This window comes from Sarcophilus harrisii, chromosome 5 (genome assembly GCF_902635505.1).
Source record: "Sarcophilus harrisii chromosome 5, mSarHar1.11, whole genome shotgun sequence".
Classification (NCBI taxonomy): domain Eukaryota; kingdom Metazoa; phylum Chordata; class Mammalia; order Dasyuromorphia; family Dasyuridae; genus Sarcophilus; species Sarcophilus harrisii.
The window spans coordinates 186,327,903-186,347,935 of record NC_045430.1 but is presented as its reverse complement, the minus strand read 5'-3'; the positions used below and the strand labels follow the sequence as shown (position 1 = coordinate 186,347,935).

The 20,033-nt window shown below is 35.1% G+C and overlaps 1 protein-coding gene across 1 annotated transcript in view; it reads left to right on the top strand.

Moving 5' to 3' along the window:
- Nucleotides 1-20,033, top strand: part of DGKI (diacylglycerol kinase iota) — a 552,148-nt gene that overhangs the window by 251,608 nt on the left and 280,507 nt on the right. Inside the window, exons 7-9 of the mRNA XM_031939143.1 lie at nt 12,476-12,547; nt 13,744-13,860; nt 19,423-19,497. Coding sequence (XP_031795003.1) covers nt 12,476-12,547; nt 13,744-13,860; nt 19,423-19,497 — 264 coding nt within the window. The remainder of the gene's footprint in view (nt 1-12,475; nt 12,548-13,743; nt 13,861-19,422; nt 19,498-20,033) is intronic.

Here is a 20,033-nt window from a genome sequence, read left to right as displayed (position 1 = left end):
GGACATCAACTCATTTTTCAATTCTTTGCTACCACAAAAAGAGCTGCTGCAAACATTTTTGCACATGTAGGTCTTTTCCCCTTCTTTATGATTTCCTTGGGACACAGACCCAATAATAGCACTGCTGGATCAAAGGGTATGAACAGTTTTATACTCCTTTGGGCACAGTTCCAGATTACTCTTCAGAATGGTAGATCATTTCGCAACTCCACAAACAATGCATTTGGTCCCAGTTTTCCCACATCACCTCCAATATTTGTCATTATCTTTTCCTGTCATTTTAGTCAATCTGAGAAGTATGAGATAGTACCTCAGAGCTGTTTTAATTTGTGTTTCTCTAATCAATAGGGATTTAGAGCATTTTTTCATATAACTATAGATGGTTTAATATCATTATCTGAACATTGTCTATCCAGTCCTTTGACCATTTATCAATTGAGAAAGTGTATTCTTATAAATTTGACACCGTTCTTTATATATTTTGGAAATGAGGCCTTTATCAGAAATACTGGCTGTAAAGATTTTTTCCAAGCTTTGTACTTCCTTTTTAATTTTGTTTCTGTGGTTTTGTTTGTGCCAAACCTTTTTAATTTAATGTAATCAAAATTATCCATTTTGCCTTTCATAATGTTCTCTACTTCTTTTTTGGTCATAAATTCCTCTCTTCTCCAAAGATCTGGTAGGTAAATTATCCCTTGTTCTCCTAATGTGTTTATGGTATCATCCTTTATACTCAAACCATACCTATTTTGATCTTATTTTGATTTGAGGTGTGAGATGCAGGTCTATGCCAAGATTCTGACATATTATTTTCCAGCCCAGCAATTTTTCATTGCTGAATGAAATTCATCAATTGTCAAATAGTGAGTTCTTATTCCAGAAGCTGGAGATTGGAGGTTTATCAAATACTAGATTGCTATAGGCTTTGATTATTGTGTCATGTGTATCTAATCTATTCCACTGATCTACTACTCTATTTCTTGGCCAGTATCAAATGGTTTTGATGACTAATGCTTTATAATAGAGTTTTAAGTTTGATATTGTCAAGCCATCGTTCTTTGCATTTTTTCATTAATTCCCTTGGCATTCTTGATCTTTTGTCCTTCCAGATGAATTTTGTTATTGTTTTTTCCAAATTCTATAAAATAATTGTTTGGCAATTTGATTGGAATGACACTGAACAAGTGGATCAATTTAAGTAGAATTGTCCTTTTTATTATAATAGCTCGGCCTACCTGAGAGCAATTGATATTTTCCATTTATTTAGATCTGACTTTATTTGTGTGAAAAGTGTTCATATTATGTTCATAAAATTCTTGGATTTGTCTTGGGCAGGTAGACTCTCAATTATTTTATTTTTTCTACAGTTATTTTAAGCGGAATTTCTCTTTCTGTTTCTTCCTGATGGGCTTTTCAGTAATATGTAGAAATGCCAATGATTTGTGTGGGTTTAGTTTATATTCTGCAACTTTGTTAATGCTGTTAATAGTTTCTAGTGGGTTTCTGGATGATTTTCTAAGTATATCATCATATCATCTGCAAAGTGATAGTTTTATTTCCTTATTGCCTATTATAATTCCTTTGATTTCTTGTTCTTTTCTTATTGCTAAAGTCAATACTTCTAGTACAATGTTGAATAATAGTGGTGATAAGGAGCATCCTTGTTTCACCCCTGATCTTATTGGGAATATATCCAGCTTCTCTCCGTTAAAAAACAAGAAAACATCTTTTTTAATAGGAATGGGTGCTGTATTTTGTCAAAAACCTTTTCTACATCTATTGAGATTAGCATATGATTTCTGTTGGTTTTGTTATCGATAGTTGATTATAGTAATTGTTTTCCTGATATTGAACCAGCTTTGCACAGGATTCCTGGTATAAATCCCACTTGGTCATAGTGTATTACCCTGCCAAAAAGTTGCTGTAATATTTTTGCTAATATTTTATTTAAAATTTTTGTATTAATATTCACTAGATAGATTGGTCTGTAATTTTCTTTCTGTTTTGCTTCTTCTTGGTTTAGGTGTCAGTGCCCTATTTGTGTCTTAGAAGGAATTTGACAGAACTCCTTCTTTACTTATTTTTTCAAATAGTTTACATAGTATTGAAATTAATTGTTCTGGCCTTGGAGATTTTTTCTTAGAGAGTTTATTAATGATTTGTTCAATTTCTTTTTCTAAAATGGGACTATTTAAGTAATTTATTTCCTTTTATGTTAATGTGGGTAATTTATATTATTGTAATTATTCATCCATTTCAGTTAGATTGCCAGATTTGCTCCATAAATTTTGGGGAAATAATTATTGCTTTAATTTCTTTTTCATTGGTGGTAGGTTTACCCTTGTCCTTTTTGATGCTGGTGATTTGTTTTTGTTTTTTTCCCCTTTTAATGATCAAATTAACCAAAAGTTTATGTTTTCTTGTTTTTTCCCATAAAACCAACTCTTAGTTTTATTTATTAGTTCAATGGTCTTCTTAGTTTCAATTTTATTAACCTCTCCTTTGAGTTTCAGAATTTATAATTTGGTATTTAATGAGGGGTTTTAAATTTGTACTTTTTCTAACTTTTTTAGTTGTATGCCCAATTCATTTATCTTCTCTTTCTCTATTTTATTCATGTAGCTAGTTAGAGATATAAAATTTCCTCTAAGAACTGCTTTGGTTACATGCCATATGTTTTAGTATATTATCTCATTATCGTCATTCTCTTAGATAAAATTATGAATAATTTTTGTGATTGGTTGTTTGACCACTCATTTTTTTGGATTAGATTATTTAATTTCCATTTGGTATTTAGTATATCTTTCCCTGGCCCTTTATTGAATATAATTTTTATTGCATTGTGGTCTCAAAAGGAAGCATTTACTATTTCTGCCTTTGTACATTTGATTGTAAGATTTTTATGCCCCAATACATGGTCAACTTTGGTGTAGGTGCCATATACTGCTGGAAAAAAAAAAAAAGTGTATTTCTTTCTGTCCCTAATCAATGTTCTCCAAAGGCTATCATGTCTAGGTTTACTAGAATTCTATTAACCTCCCAATTTTGTACTTGATTATTTTGTGATTAGATTTGTCTGATTCTAATAAGGAAAGGTTGAGGTCTCCCACTAAAATAGTTTTGCTATCTGTTTCTTCCTGTAATTGACTTAAAATCTTCTATGGAAATCTGGCTACTCTACCATATACACATTTAGTATTTTTACTCCTTCATTGTTTATGGTACTTTTTATCAAAATGTACTTTTTTTCCTTATCTCTTTTTAATAAGATCTATTTTTCCTTTTGGTTTATCTGAAATCAGAATCGTTACCACTTTTTTTTTTTTTTACTTCAACTGAGCATAATGAATTCTTTTCCAGCCTTTTACCTTTACTCTGTATGTCTCTCTCTATGTAAATAACATATTGTAGGATTCTGTTTTTTTTTAATCCACTCTACTATTGCTTTCAATTTTATGGGAGAGTTCATCTCATTCACATTTACAGTTATATTGCTTTCAATTTTATGGGAGAGTTCATGTCATTCACATTTACAGTTATGATTACCAGCTCTGTATTTCCCTCTCCTATTTTCTCGCCTGTATGTACTTTTGTTCTCTCTTTCCACCTTGTACTTAGTCCTGTGTTTTTTTTTTACCCACTCTTCCCACTACTTTATCTTCTATCATCTCCCTCCCCCCCCCTTCTCTTAGGTTTTTTTTTTTACCCTTATTAAAAAACATTTAGTAGTGTTTTTTTTTTTAACTCACTGAACCCACTGCCTTATCTCCTGTCTTCCTTTCCCTCCTTCTCTTACCTTTTCCTCTAGTGTTTCTGATCTCCCTTCTATCCCATTCCTCCCTTTTCTTTTTTCTTTGTCCTCCTACTTCTTTACAGAGTTAGATAAATTTTGAAACCCAACAGAATAATTGTTATTCCTTCTTAGAATCAAAACTGAAGAAATCAAGGTTCAAATAATGTGTATCCCCCTTCCTTCTTTCCCTGGATTGTAATAGGTTTTTTTGAGCCTCTTGGTATGAACTAATTGTTCCATTATACCTCTCCTTTCCTCTTTTTCCAGTACAGACCTTTTTCTGTCTCTTAATGTCTTTTTCTTTGACATCATCTTATAAGAGTCTATTTACATCACACTCTCAGTCCATGTGATGTCCCCCTCTGTCTGCCCCAGTGACAAATACTGTTCTCAAGAGTTAAGATATCATTTTCCCATCTAGGGATGTAAACAATTCAACCTTTAAACAATATGTATACATATATTTACTCCCTGTTTACCTTTCTATTCTTCTCTTGAGTTCTGTGTTTGTAGATTACATTTTCTGCTTAGTTCTGTTTTTTTCAATAGAAATAACTGAAAGTCTCTTACTGCATTGAAGCTCCATTGCCTTCTCTGAAAAATTATGCTGAGTCTAACTGGGTAGTTAATTGTTGGTTATAACCCTAGGTCCTTTGCCTTCTGGAACATGGTATTCTAGGCTCTCTGATCCTTTAGAGTAGAAGCTGCCAGATCCTGGGTAATCTTGATTGTTACTTTTTGATATTTTAATTGTTTTTGCCTGGCAGCTCACAGTGTTTTTTTATTTGAAATTGTAATTCTAGAGTTTTGCAACAATGTTCCTTGGGGTTTTCCTTGTGCCATCTCTTTCCAGAGGTGATCAGTGGATTGCTTCAATGAGTATTTCCCCCTCTCTTCCTAGAATATTGGGACAGTTTTCCTTAATGATCTCTTGAAGAATGCTATCCAGGCTCTTTTCTTTTGGTCATTGCCTTTAGGTAGGACAATAATTTTTAAATTGTCTCTTCTGAGGGACCTGTATGTGCACGAATGTTTGTGGCAGCCCTTTTTGTAGTGGCTAGAAACTGGAAACTGAATGGATGTCCATCAGTTGGAGAATGGCTGAATAAATTGTGGTATATGAAAATTATGGAATATTACTGTTCTGTAGAAATGACCAACAGGATGATTTCAGAAAGGCCTGGAGAGACTTACACGAACTGATGCTGAGTGAAATGAGCAGGACCAGGAAATCATTATATACTTCAACAACAATACTAGATGATGACCAGTTCTGATGGATCAGGCCATCCTCAGCAACGAGATCAACCAAATCATTTCTAATGGAGCAGTAATGAACTGAACTAGCTATACCCAGAAAAAGAACTCTGGGAGATGACTAAAACCATTACATTGAATTCCCAATCCCTATTTTATGCACACCTGCATTTTTATTTCCTTCACAAGCTAATTGTACAATAATTCAGAGTCTGATTCTTTTTGTACAGCAAAATAATGTTTTGGTCATGTATACTTATTATGTATCTAAGTTATATTTTAATATATTTAACATCTACTGGTCATCCTGCCATTTAGGGGAGGGGGTGGGGGGGTAAGAGGTGAAAAATTGGAACAAGAGGTTTGGCAATTGTTAATGCGGTAAAGTTACCCATGTATATATCCTGTAAATAAAAGGCTATTAAATTAAAAAAAAAATGATCTCTTGAAGAATGCTATCCAGGCTCTTTTCTTTTGGTCATTGCCTTTAGGTAGGACAATAATTTTTAAATTGTCTCTTCTGAGGGACTTGTATGTGCACAAATGTTTGTGGCAGCCCTTTTTGTAGTGGCTAGAAACTGGAAACTGAATGGATGTCCATCAGTTGGAGAATGGCTGAATAAATTGTGGTATATGAAAATTATGGAATATTACTGTTCTGTAAGAAATGACCAACAGGATGATTTCAGAAAGGCCTGGAGAGACTTACGAACTGATGCTGAGTGAAATGAGCAGGACCAGGAGATCATTATATACTTCAACAACAATACTAGATGATGACCAGTTCTGATGGATCAGGCCATCCTCAGCAACGAGATCAACCAAATCATTTCTAATGGAGCAGTAATGAACTGAACTAGCTATACCCAGAAAAAGAACTCTGGGAGATGACTAAAACCATTACATTGAGATTCCCAATCCCTATATTTATGCACACCTGCATTTTTTATTTCCTTCACAAGCTAATTGTACAATAATTCAGAGTCTGATTCTTTTTGTACAGCAAAATAATGATTTGGTCATGTATACTTATTGTGTATCTAAGTTATATTTTAATATATTTAACATCTACTGGTCATCCTGCCATTTAGGGAAGGGGGTGGGGGGGGGTAAGAGGTGAAAAATTGGAACAAGAGGTTTGGCAATTGTTAATGCTGTAGAGTTACCCATGTATATATCCTGTAAATAAAAGGCTATTAAATTAAAAAAAAAAAAAATAAATAAATAAAGAACAAGAATCAGTGAAAAAAATCAAAAGAGGAAAATAGAATAAAATGTAAAATACTCCACTGGAAAAAAAAAATTGTCTCTTCTGGTTCTATTTTCCAAGTTGGCTGTTTTTCCAATAAGGCATTTAACATTTTTTTTCCATTTTTAAAAATTCTTTTTGGTTTGTTTGACTGACTCTTGCTGTCCCACAGTCATTAACTTCCATTGGCCCTGTTAGAGTTTTCAATGAGGGATTTTCTTCATTTATCTTTTATATCTTTTTCCACTTGGTTGTTTTCTTCAGATACTTTTCCCCCTTTCTTTTCCAAATTGTTGCCCCTTTTATACATCTCTCTCATTTCCTTTCTCATTTTTTCTTCTGTCTCTCTTATTTACTTTTAAAAATCTTTTATGAGCACTTCTAAGAAGCCTCTTTGGGCTTAGGACCAATTCATATCCCTCCTTGAGATTTCTTCTGTGCTCATTTTATGTGTTTTGATGTGCCCTGTTACCATTGTAACTTTCTATGGTTAAAGTTCTTTTCTGTTTCTTGCTCATGTTCTTTTTTTTTCTTTTGGTGTCTTGTCTTTTTTTTTTTTTTTTAACTTTTTTACTTTTACTCAACTTTTTTGGTTTGAGCTTTGCTCTGAGGTAAAGGAAGAACTGTTCCAAGCTTCCTGTGCAGTTCTGACCTTGGCTTTGAGTACAGGGGACCTTTGTGTTTGCAGCGGGTAGCTTTGCCTGCTCTTTTCAGGAAATAACCTGGTTTTCCAGAGTTTGCCTTCTAAGCTGAGGCTGGAAGCTGACCCACTGATTTGTTCTTATACTGAGTCAGGACTGAGGGTCTTAATTGCTGGTTTGCTGTGATAAGACCCTCTTATGATCTTTCGCAGAATCTATCTGAGCTGGACTGAACATCCTTTTCATTCCAGTGAGACTGACCTTTCTTGAGGTTTTTCCAATCTATCTTGAACTGAATAATGTTTTCATTATGTGAGACACTGTTTAGAGGTTTGGTTTCATGTATTTTCAAGGGAAATTGGGAGAGCTTGAGTAACTTCCTGGATTTATGTCACCATCTTGGCTCCACCTCTGGAAGTGTCTATCCATATTTTAATTTCTATTTTACTCTCTGGATATGGGATATTGGAGCCATTTTCCTTGACAATTTTTTGAAATATAATATTTAGCTCTTGCTCCCCACCCTGGATTATGACTTTCAGGTAGTTCAATAATTCTTAATTTGCCCCTTCCCAGTATATTTTTCAATTGTTTTTCCTATAAGTTAATTCACATTTTTGTCTGTTTTTATATTCTTTTGACTTTGTTTTCTTGTTTTTGATGTCTTATGGAGTCATCATTTTCTATTTGGCCAATTCTAATTTTTAAGGAATTATTTTAGGGGTAGCTAGATGGTGCAGTGGATAGAGCACCATCCCTGAAGTCAAATCTGGTCTCAGACACTTAACACTTCCTAGCTGTGTGACCCTGGGCAAGTCACTTAACCCCAATTGCCTCAGCAAAAAAAAAAATATTTTATTTTAAAAAATATTCAATGTTTTATTTTCTCAATTACATATAATTTTTAAAAAATTCATTAAAATTAACTGTCAGATTCTCTTCCTTCTTATCCCCTCCATGGAGAAGGCAGGTACTTTATTATTATATCATTTCTGTATTAATAAAAGAAAACATAAACAAAAAACTCCCAAGAAAAATAAGAAATTTTTAAAAGCATACTATGATTTATATTCACACTTCATCTGTTCTTTTTCTTTTTTTTAGAGATGGTTAGACTTTTTCATCATAGGTCTTTTAGAATTTTATTGGACCATTGCATTGCTGAGAATACCTGAGTCATTTACAGCTAATCATAATACAGTATTGCCTTTATTGTGTATACTGTTCTCCTGCTTCTACTCTCTTGCTTTGTATCAGTTCATGTAAGTCTTTCCCGATTTTTCTGAAACTCTCCAGATTCTTTCTTATAGTAGAAAAATAGTATTCCATTACAATCACATATTATGACTTCATCTGCCAGTCTCCAGCTGATGAGCATTCCCTCAATTTCCAGTTCTTTGCTAACACTGAGACCTGCTATAAATATTTTTATAAAAATAGGTTACTTTTCCTGTTTGTTTGTTTTTTTAAATCTATTTCAGGTACAGACCTAACAGTGATATTGCTGGGTCAAAGGGTATGACTTCTTTTATACTCTGTTGGGCATAGTTGCAAACTGCGCTTCATGATGGTTGAATAGCTTCACAATTCCAGTGTTTCAGTTTTCCCACATTTCCCCCAACATTTTCCACTTTCTTTTTATCCCATATTAGCCCATATGATAAATGTGTGGTACCTCAGAGTTGTTTTTATTTTGTCTTTCTTTAGTCAATAATGATTTACAGCATTGTTTGTTTGTTTAGTGAGGTTTTGCACCTGTATTGATTTGGCCAATTTTAAGGAGTTATTTTTTTTTCAGTGAATTTTTGTACCTTTTTCCTAGGCCAACTCTGTTTTTTTTTTAATTGCTATTTTTTTCAGCATTTTCAGTGCTTTTACCAAGCTGTTAATTTCCTTTTTATAATTTTCTTTCTTTGCTCCACATTTCTTTACCTAATTTTTCCTTTACCATTTATTTAATTTTGGATATATTTTTTAGTTCTTCCAGGAATTTTTGTTGTACTAATTTCCATTTCACTTTTGTGTGTATGTGTGCATATGCACACACATATGTGCATATTTGTATAGTTCTTGATTTTAAACTTTATGTTGGACCCTATTCTTGATATGGGGGTGAAGATGGGACAGTTTCAAGCTTTAAGTTTCTTCACATTGCTTTTTCCAGAGTCAGTTCTGGGAGTTTTGATTTGATGCTTCCAGGTGATGTGATCTGGGAAGAAGTGTGGTCACTGATTTTCTGGTATTCATTCTGGTTCTTATCCAAGAAGGGCTTCTGATCATTGGGATTATAACTGATAGATTCCTCATAGTTTCTGATCCTTTGAGACCAGAAATGATACTCCTCCTCAGGAATTCTGCTCCCTTAGGACTGATACTATTCTTCAGGATACTCTCTCCTTAGTGACCAAAAGACATGGTCTTTTCCCATCCCCTTTTGATTGAAAGTGCTACTTTCTATCCTCAAACCCATTCAGAAATGGGTATAGGCAATGGATTTACCAAATGGCATTTACTCTTCCTTCTTCTTTCTGCCCTATCATCTGTCTTCTTTTGTCAGAGAAGTTGTAGACGATATAACTAAAGACTCTAAATTTAAGAGTCAGAATTTGTAATGGGATCAATAAGTGGTGATATTGGCCATACTTTTTATATTGGGCAATAAATATCTTTTGATTGTGTAACCTGTGGTCCTAAATACCAGGCCGGATCTACCCAGAAGGTTACACAGAGTTAGTCTTGGATGGAGGGCCAGGATTTCTATAAATCACTCCTTGACTTGTGTTCCCACATAGAGTTTTTATAAGAATATCAGAATTTATTTCATGTCTTATGTTTCTGAAGAAAACATAAACTGACTTTCATGTCCCTATACAAATACTTAGGATATAAGACAGTCCCTATTTCATGTCACCAAAAAAAAATTGCACCTGAGGCTATAATGGTCAGCAATTATCTTTTTAATAAACCTCCTAGCCTTGGGCTTTTTTTGGAAGGAAAATGAACTCAAAATTAATATAGAGTGACATCTCTCATATTCTGGTAACTTCCACCTCTTTTCAGGTGCTCCAGACTTATAAATACCACTCTGTGGTTGATGTTTCTCTCAAAGGAAAACTGCATTTGAAGTTGCTAGAGAGTCAATCTTCTTCCCATTGAATTAAAAAAACAAATCTTACGATAGCAATGGAGGTCAAGATCTAGGTTTATTCCTCTAATTATTACCTTTTCTTCTTGTTGCTTCTCCAGCTTTGGAGCCATTCTGTTGCTACTCTTATCTTTAAAAATCTAGAGCCAGAAGTTTTTTTATTGAGTGGTTTCTTCCTCATCTAAATATTCCTTTGTCACTCTCCACTGTCTCTCTACAGTTGTCATCTCACATACTGTGTGCAAAATACTATGCTGTCCCCATGTAGGGTTGCAAAAGAATAAAAGAGCACTCAAATTGCTTAAAATCTAGTTGAGAAGTAAAACATAAATATTTCTAACACTGAGAGCTATGTGATAAGTGCTAGCAATATGTGCTCATTTCAGAGGAAGGAAAGAACACAGCTGGGAATGATGATTACGTAAGACTTCACAGAATAGGTGAGACTTGAGCTGCATCTTAAGGGACAGGATTCAGACAGGTGAAGAGAAGGGGAGTGAATCATGAGTAGGGCCTAGAGTAATGGAGCTAGGGAAGCCTTAGTTTCCCCAAAGGTATGAGAGGAAGGAACGTATAAAATATGTTAAGAGTGAGAAATCAATCTGGTTGCAGCAGAAGACCAATGTAGGAGAATAAAGAGAAAAAAAGATGGGAAGGAAGCTTGGAACCAGGTTACAAAAGTCCTTGAAAACTAGACTCATGGAGTTTGTACTTTATCCTTAATGAGTGGGAATCTGTTAAATGTTCTTATGTAGGGGAATGGCATGATGAGAGTAACTTAAACTGACAGTTATGATAAAATGGGTTATGAATGGAAAATTATTGCAACTAACAAAATGGGAGGTGATAGTAGCCTCAATTAGGATGGGAGCAATGAAAAATGGAGAAGTGATAGATTAGAGTTAGATGATCATGACTGATTAGATATTGGAAAACCAGGGAAGCATTTAAGCCTGAAGATTTTAATCTTGGAAACCAAAGGAAATGATAAATTGATAGAAATACAAAAATGAAGGAGCAGAGTCAATTTTGAGGGAAAGATGCTGAATCTATTTTTATGATATGAGTTTAGTATGATGGTGGGACATCTGAATAGAAATACCAAGCTGCATCTGGAGTGGGGCCTCTCAATTTGAATTAAGTAGTAACCAGTATGAAAGTTGTAGTTGAAGTTGTGATAAAATCTGCAAGGGAGAATAATGGAGGAGGGGACCAATGAGCAGGAAGAGCAGAAGTTATAGAAGTAGAATAACCAAGATAATGCATTAACTTAAGTCATAATATGAAAGAATTCAGAGAAGGGGGATGTTGTCAATAGAGTCAAATGTAGCTGCACAGTAAAAAACATAAAGTCCAAAAAGATACCTTATGTCACCTCTCATTTCTTCACACCTGGAATACAAGCCTTAAATGGTTTCTCACATTAGGAAATCACTCATCTAGTGATTCTGACACCTACTCTTTGTCCCCATTGCTTCCTTCTGATTACTTTGCAAGGCCCTGATTTGATTTTCTCTTTTTTTTTCTTAGTCAGCCAGGGCAGTAAGCTGAGGAAAGGAAGAGTAAGAAAAGAAAAATGTCTTTTTCCTCATTGTTTCTCTCTCTGCTGTGTGTTTGGCAGAAGCAGCCAAATAAGCCAATCACCTCCTCCATCCTCTCCAGAGGAATATTTTTTTACTCAAGGAGCCTGTGCTTGCCTCTCTCAGCAAGGTCATCTGTTGCCTACAGTTGTAAAATAAGTAACTGAAAAGAGATCATTTAGAGTGCTGACATCAGAGGGAGTTAAGCAAAGTAATCAAGCTGCCATATTCCTACATTCTTCAAAGTTGACCTTCCAGGAATTGCCTCTCATGCTATTTGATTTTTCTACTTCTGAGACTTTAGATATTACTGAGGTTATATGAAAAACCATTATTATGTGACTAATTAAGAACTCCATGACCCCAGTGCCAATGTTCATTTGCATGATACAATTCTCTAAAATCAACATCATGAATCCTTATTTAGTTGAAAAATATATTTTAGTAATAGAAATATGAAGAATTTTAGTGATATAAGTGATTTAGTTATCAGCCACCCTTCTACTACCTGTTCAGTGGAGATACATACATACCAATGAATAAATCCCAGAATGAGGTAAAAGTACATGATGCAATATGCAACATATTTTTTGATCTTTACTTTTTATTTTTATGATTTATATTAATTTATTTTTATGATTATATTCATTTATCTGTGTACACAAAAATATAAGTTTTCAGGGGACATTTGTGTCTTTTATATTTTAGTATTCTCGTCAATTGACATATAATTAATAATTAATAAATGTTTACGCAAAGGGAAAGGAAACTGCCATTTATAGAAATCTCCTTTTACCTCTGACTTCCTAGGGGTTCCAGCAGAAATTCTCCTTTCATAGTAAAGAGATTGTGGCCATCAGCTGTTCCTGGTGTAAGCAGGCGGTAAGTACCATGAATTTAAGATGGCAGGAGCTGGTGAAAGGAAGTGACATGATAACTCTTAGTCAGTAGGCTCATTTTATGATTCACTTTAAGATGAGGGTAAGTACCAGTTCCTTCTAAAGGCTTACGTTTTCATTTAGCCTTTCCTGCTTCTTCTTTATTGACATGTAATCAAATGTATAACTTGTGATCACTCTTCCCATGTTGTGCCAAAAACAATACATCACATATAATTTTGTTGTCTCTCCCCTAGTGGTTATGTCTTTAAGTGAAAAAAGTTTATTTTTTCTTCTGCTTCTGAATTATTCATTTCAAAAGCATTTATTAAGCATCTGAATTCTGATGCTGATTCTAATAATTGCTCATGAGAATTAACTCCAGAGTTCATATAGTGTCAGTAGGCTCTGACCAACTGAGCTAACCAGTTACTTAAACAACTAAAAGATAAAGTTATATGTTAAAGAGCCAACATCCATTAAAGAAATGAAAATGATTGTCATTTTCAACACCAACAATTTAGATTTGGAAAAGACTTTAGAGTTCATCTAGTCATTTTGCATATGAGGAAATTGTGGCCCAAACAAAACCTTTATAGAATTATCATACAGGATTATATCTGGAGCAGACATTAGAGACAATTGAAGTCAACCACTTCATTTTACAGATGAGAAAACTGAATTTAAAAAGAGTTTATGTGACTTGCTCAAAGACACATAACTAGTAACTGTATGGGATGGGATTTTAACTTATTTCTGGAGCAGGAAATGGGTATCTTTTTCAAAAAATCTCCAAATGGGGTCATGAAGAGCTTATACAACTATATTCAGTAAATAACAGCTTATTGATTCTATGTCCAGAGTCCAGTCTACTCCACGATTATAATGGAGAACAACTGGGAAATACAATTAATTTGAGTGACTTACCCAGGATCACACAGCTAGGACATATTAAGTGTCTAAAACCAGATTTGAACTCAACTCTTCCTGAATTCAGGGCTGATGCTTTGTCTACTGCACCACCTAGCTGCCCCTATTCATTTATTATTTGGGTAAATGACTGAGGTTAAGAACCCATGCTTCAGCAGAAATCTGCTTAGAGAGTAGCCATACCCAAATCTGGTCTAATCTTTTTGCTCTGGGTTGTTGTTCCTATTCATCTGTTCCCATGTCATTTGCAACTCTGTTTTCTGTCCCCAGTTTCACAACAAGGTCACCTGCTTCATGATGCACCACATTGAGGAGCCATGCTCTCTGGGAGCTCATGCTGCTGTTATTGTCCCACCTACCTGGATCATTAAGGTGAAGAAACCTCAGGTAATTGCTCAGTCACTAATGCTTTCAGGAAAATAGAGAGCATAATAACTGCTGCTTTTTGCTGCTTTTCTCAACTAGCCTCTGGGTTCAGATATCCCAAGCTTATATATCCACATGCCCCCATGCTTGTCTGCCATAACCACATTCCACTGTGTCATCCCCATGCTCTGGAGGACCCTGTCTTGAAAAAAAAAATCACCATTCTAATAAAATCAAGAATCCAAATTAGGGAAATCTCCCTATTTACATATTGGCCATGCTTTTCCAGGTGGGTGGGATTCAGTCCTGGGCCTCACTAAGGGTCAGTGATGGGTACAGGTAAGTCAAAACTTGTGGGTGCTGGTGACATTGCACAAAATCTCTTGTTCTCAACTCTTGGCTACTAAAGAATAAGAATAAGGGTATACTGTTGAGGTCGCATTGAATAGATAAAGTGCTCTCTACTTCTGAGCTTCCTTCCCTCTCTGGAGGGATAGATGTCAGTTTGCTGCCTCATTCATAGCAAAATTCTGTTTGTAGTCAAATAGACTGGATCATTGGCAAAGCAGTCTCTTTATTGTGCCATATCTCCATTTTATTTTGGGTCATAAGGAATGGAATGTTGTAGAAAAGCTTCTAAACCCATGCCATGGGCTCTGAAAGAAAGCCTTCTCCACCATAGTCCTGTTGGTTGTATTGTGGAAGGTTTGATTTAGTAGTAGCCTTTAGTAGGAAGAAGACATTTTATTGTAGCTAGGTTTATGTGAAGGAAATGTGGTTCCAGGCGGGGCTGGATAATGGCTTTCAACGCTGTGTTGCTATTTAGTTGTTTCAATTTTGTAAAACTTTTTGCGATCTCATTAGGAATTTTCCTAACAAAGTTGAATCTCAGATGACTGGGAGACTTATAGCTAAGCCTTAAAATCACATAAAGTTTCCTTTGTGGTCCAATAGAAAATATATCTATATCTGCATATAGATATACGTGTGTGTGTGTGTGTGTGTGTGTGTGTGTGTGTGTAGGCAGGGGCAGGAGACCTGGCCTTGGACTTCTTTTGCTCATAGCCTTGAACATTGCTTGACATTTGGTTTTTGACCTATGGCTCTCAGCTTTAGGGTTTAACCGAAATAAGCTGCATAGACTTCTGAGATAAAATGGACAACTCAGAAGAGGAGATACTTTTTTTTTCAGTTCAGAGTGAGATATCTGATCCATAAAGAAGCTCAGAAAGAGATACTTACTTCAGAAGGGATAAATGCTAAATTTTGCTCTAAAATTGAGGCTTTATGCGAAAAGTGATCTTAGACTGTTCCAAGAAAGAAAAGATTGTTAACAATGTTGAAGAAGTTCATTGATTACTTAGTGCTGGAAGGGACTTCAGAGGCCATATAGTCTCCAGTTGTATTGTCTAAAAGATGCTATAACATTGAAACCCAGAGAAATTAAGAGTCTTATCCAAGGTGGCATACATTTTATGTGATCAAGGAAGTATTTAAACTTAGGTCCTTTGACCCAAAGTCCGTATTCTTCCTGTCTTATGACTCCTCTAAGAACAGTGAGTGGTTGAAGCAGGATTGATAGTGTTGTTAGTTGGATTTTGGTTAAGCATGATGGAATGAGATTAAAATAAAATCAAAATAAAGTTAATATAAAACAAATAGTAAGAAATGGCACAGTTCTTGTTTGGCACCTCCTCCCATCTCTTCCATACCTCATCATTTTGTCCTATAGTTTGGACTGACTTGATTAATGGTTGACAAATTGGATTGTATTGTTTTTGTCATTGTAGGGGTAGGAATTAGACTGTGATTTAATTGGTATAGGGAACTTCCAAGGAGAAAACTTCCTCTGTCAGTTCAGATTGGCCCCTGGACTTTATCATCTTAAAGATTTGCCTACAGAAATGAGAGTTTAATGGTGCACCAAGGTCACATGGTCAGGGTTTGTCAGATGAAGAATTAGAACTCAGTCCTTCCCAACTCCCGGCCGATGATCTAGCCATTAAAACACAATATTTCTTTGTTCTAAACATATAAAAACACAGATATGCCATTTGTCAAGAGTTTCCTCGCTGTTTGATCCTAAAACTCAAGCTTATACTGCTGAGCTGTTTTGTTGAATATGTTGTCACAATAAATAGGGTTGTTAAATTAAAGTGCAGAGTTGAGTGACAATATAACAAACCTTTTTAATGCTTGCTTAGAGCTCCAAAAAGTGATATCAGATATCAGAGTATATTAGGTTTAAATGTGAATGTTAGATCAAGCCAAATGTAGAAAGGATGGTGATATTACCCATAAAAAAAGAGTTGGCTAAAATGGAATTAGTACTTTGGAAAGATACTCAGTCCTTTATATTGGAAAAACAGTGAAGTAGGGAAAAGAATTTTGCTTTCCCTCAGTTTCTTGACAAGAAGGAGGAATAGAAAGAGCCAGAATATTAGAAGCAAATGACGTGTATGTAACTTTTTTGGCATCTAATAGGGTTAAATTATTAAATTATGCCTGCTTGAAAATGGTCATTAGTTCCTGACAACTTGAAATTCAGAGAGCTTTCATCTAACAGTAATTATTATAGAATGTGGACCAAGTGATAAAATTCTCCTCAGGTAAGTGGTAGGTAGAGATGAGATTCTTTTAAAAAATATTACTATAATATCAATATAGAAGAATATAAGATGTATGGATAAATAAGAAAACACTTGTGAATAAGATTTGAAGAATTAGAAAGCTTGTGCTCTTTTGAATTATTCTTTGAGCGATTTTCTTATCATTTTACTCTTTTAAGGACTGATGAAAATCATTTACCTCAAAGCATCCAGTTGCTTTCCAGAAATCAATACCTGATGTTTGCTTTTGTGCAATAGGCCCTGCAAGGGACCCTGATTGTTATGTTTTTTATCTCTCCTAAAACCAAAACAAAATATTTTTCTGTGAGTTTTCATCAGAAAAAAGAAGTTTAATTCCCGTTTTATTCCTTTTCCCTCCCTACATAAGGCTTTTTTTGTTCTTTGCCCCAGTCTTTTTGCTGTCATCTTTTTCTGGACCATGGATTCTGTAGCTCCCATAGAGAAGTGTTTTATGTCAAGTGTCTCCCTGAGCACTTTTTGTGTATCCTCACTCTGAATCAATTGATCCCCAGAAGAAGGAAGATGGTTATTACTTGAGAGTTTCCCTGTTAGTGATGATTCTTTCTGTAGTTAGGAAATAATAATAATTCACACTTACATTGCACTTAAAGGTTTTCAAAGCACTTCCTGCAACAACCTTGTGAGGTAAGTATTGCAAGTATCATTATCTCTATTTTACAGATGAAGAAACCTTTATTTAGCAAGTTTAAGTGACTTATGTAAGCTTATAAAACTTTAAAGCATCAAAGTCATGAATTGAATCTACGTCTTTCCTAATTCCAAGAACAAAGGTCTTTCCTTTTGACTTAAACTATCTTTCAATAACTACTATGTGTCCAACTTGTATGTGGCTTTTCATGCTTAAGTTCGTGGGCATTGTTTTTGAGAGCCTCATAGATTTAGCATGTTTCCAATTTGGGTCCAAGTTGGAAACACTGGGTCCTTTTGCTGATAGGACTTTTAAGAAGGCTAAACCTATTCTCATATCTTTTAAACAGAACAGAAAAATATGGCAAGCTATTTTGAAAACATATAGGAGGAATAGGAATAAGCCCTAAATTCACCACAGAGAGTCATAGTTATCTGGATTATACAGCAGTGAAGAAGTAGAGGAGACAGATGGAAATCTAACTTCCTAAGAGGACACAGTACAGAATAGGTAAATAGAGAGTATCAAAGGGCACACACACTTAAATGCTGTTGTGTTGACATTGTCAGAGGGAGGTGTGACAGTTCTGACACTTTCCTTTTAGTCTACTGAAAATAGAGGATTGTAGAAGTTTTGAGGGCCTTGCAAGAGTTTTTTTAGAAGTAGAGTTTAGAACTAAGAATTGTAAGACTCAAGAATAGTTAGATAAACCAGAACCTTATTTTTCTTGGAATTTTCCTAGAAATTCATTAAAATTTCATTTATTTGAAATTTGGGATGATTTGGGGGGAAAAGCTGATGTATCTTTACCCTGTATTTAAAAAATGATTTTTAAAAACATAAATATTGTTAGTAACAATATAACATTAAATACTTTAGGACTTCCATTTACATACATGTGAACTGAGATGCTATTAATCAGATTTTCTTAATCACTAAAGTAGAACTTAGCAACACTTCTTTATCTTGGTTCATTTGATTGTCTATAATTGAAAGTATTGATTCATCATGCTTTAAAAGAATCTCATTCTGACTTTAAATTTCATTTGTTGAACTCAGCACTCTGAAATAAAAATATGAATTATATGAATTATACAAAGTTTTGTGAGAATACAAGAGATGCATAATATGGTCCCTGACTTCAGAGAACTTAAGTGAAAATGATCTTTTAAATTATAGACTTTTCACTAAATCAGGCTGAATTATTCTGAATTATTGAGGCTTAATTCCATTTTGAAAAATGTTCTTTAAGCTCTCTGAAATTCCATTCTGTTATTTGTATGGACATTTATGAGTAGAAGAAACCTTGGTTGAGGTGATCACAGAATGTTAGTCTAAGTGGTTGTTAAGAAAAAAAGAGAAAGCAAGTAGATTTTAAAACAATTAAACTAGATGGGTTCTGTGAAAATGCATTTCAAGAGGCTGAGGGAACTTGTAGGCTAGTTGCTATGGAAAAACCAAAAATTCAAGAGAATTAAATAGACTTCATACCAGTAGTTCTGAAGACACAGAAATCACACTCAGTACTTCTTGTCCTCCTGGAATAAAACCACTGGTTCTACTTGTGACTGGACCTTAATTTCTTCATCTGTAAAATGAGGGGATAGGACTAAATGACCTAAGGTCCCTTCTAGCTCTAAATCTCTGAGCCTTTGAACTTAAGGTAAGTCTCTTGGCCATCGAAAAGGAAACCATTACAGATGCCAGGCTAGTTGTTTCTATTCTAAAAAAAAAAAAAAAAAAAAAAAAGAAGAAGAAGAAGAAGAAGCAAAAGAAGCTTTTCCTCCATTTTGGGGCAAAATTTTCTAGCATGGCTCCAGGATCCTCTAACTGAGTCGCTTTATCATCACTACTAAAGCCGTCTTAGGGAAAAAAAAAAAAAACATGAAAAATGTTACCTTTTATCATGTTTTTTTTTTTTTTACATTTTCCACACAGGAGGTCTCCATACCAGGAGACGACTTTGGTTGGGCGGGAAACTGGAGCCCCACAGAGAATATGGGAGTCTCCCACCTGTACTGGGAGGGTTGGCAGGTATAACATGTGTTGTCACGTGAGTCCATGAAAGCATATGGGGTTTCCATTTCCCTGCCTTTTAGTGGGACAGGGGAAGTCTTTGACTCCAAAGCACTTTACTGGTTTCTGTCTGTGGCTTATCCATGAACAGTGGCTTGGAAATGTCAAAGCATGAGTAGCATGCAATTGAAAAGCATGTGCTGCTTACTGTCCTCCACAGGAATATGCATGGGGGAACATCTGCATAGAGCCCATCTCTAAGGTCAGTGATGTCTTTCTTTCCTACAGAATTCATTAAAGGCTTCAAATCGGAAGAAGAAGAGGACAAGTTTTAAAAGGAAAGCCAGCAAAAGAGGAGCTGAAGTAAGTGGGGGGTAGGAAATGCTGGACAGGGCAAATAATGACCAGCTCAGTCATCAGTTCCAGGAGAGAGCCTATTGGAGGAGTCAAGCTAAGGAGACAATCCACTTATGTCATCTTTCCAACAGCTTTAAATCCAGCATGCCCTATTGTTGGTGAGCTTGTTTAACCAGAAAGGAGGGTGGGGAGAAAAAGAGAGAGAGAGAGAGAGAGAGAGAGAGAGAGAGAGAGAGAGAGAGACAGAGAGAGAGAGAGAGAGAGAGAGAGAGAGAGAGAAAGAAATACCCGGACAGAGAAACAAAGAAAGACACACAGAGAGAGAGAAACAGAGAGACAAGGAGAGAGAAACAGAGACAGAATCAGAGTGAGAGAGACAGACAGACAGACACAGAGACAGACACAGAGAGACAGAAACAGAGAGCAGAGTCAATAAGCAAGCAAGAGACAGAGATAGAGAGATTGAGAAAGAGACATAAAGAAATGAAAGAGACAGACAGAGAAAGAGAGAGAAACAGAGATAAAGACAGATGTGAAGACAC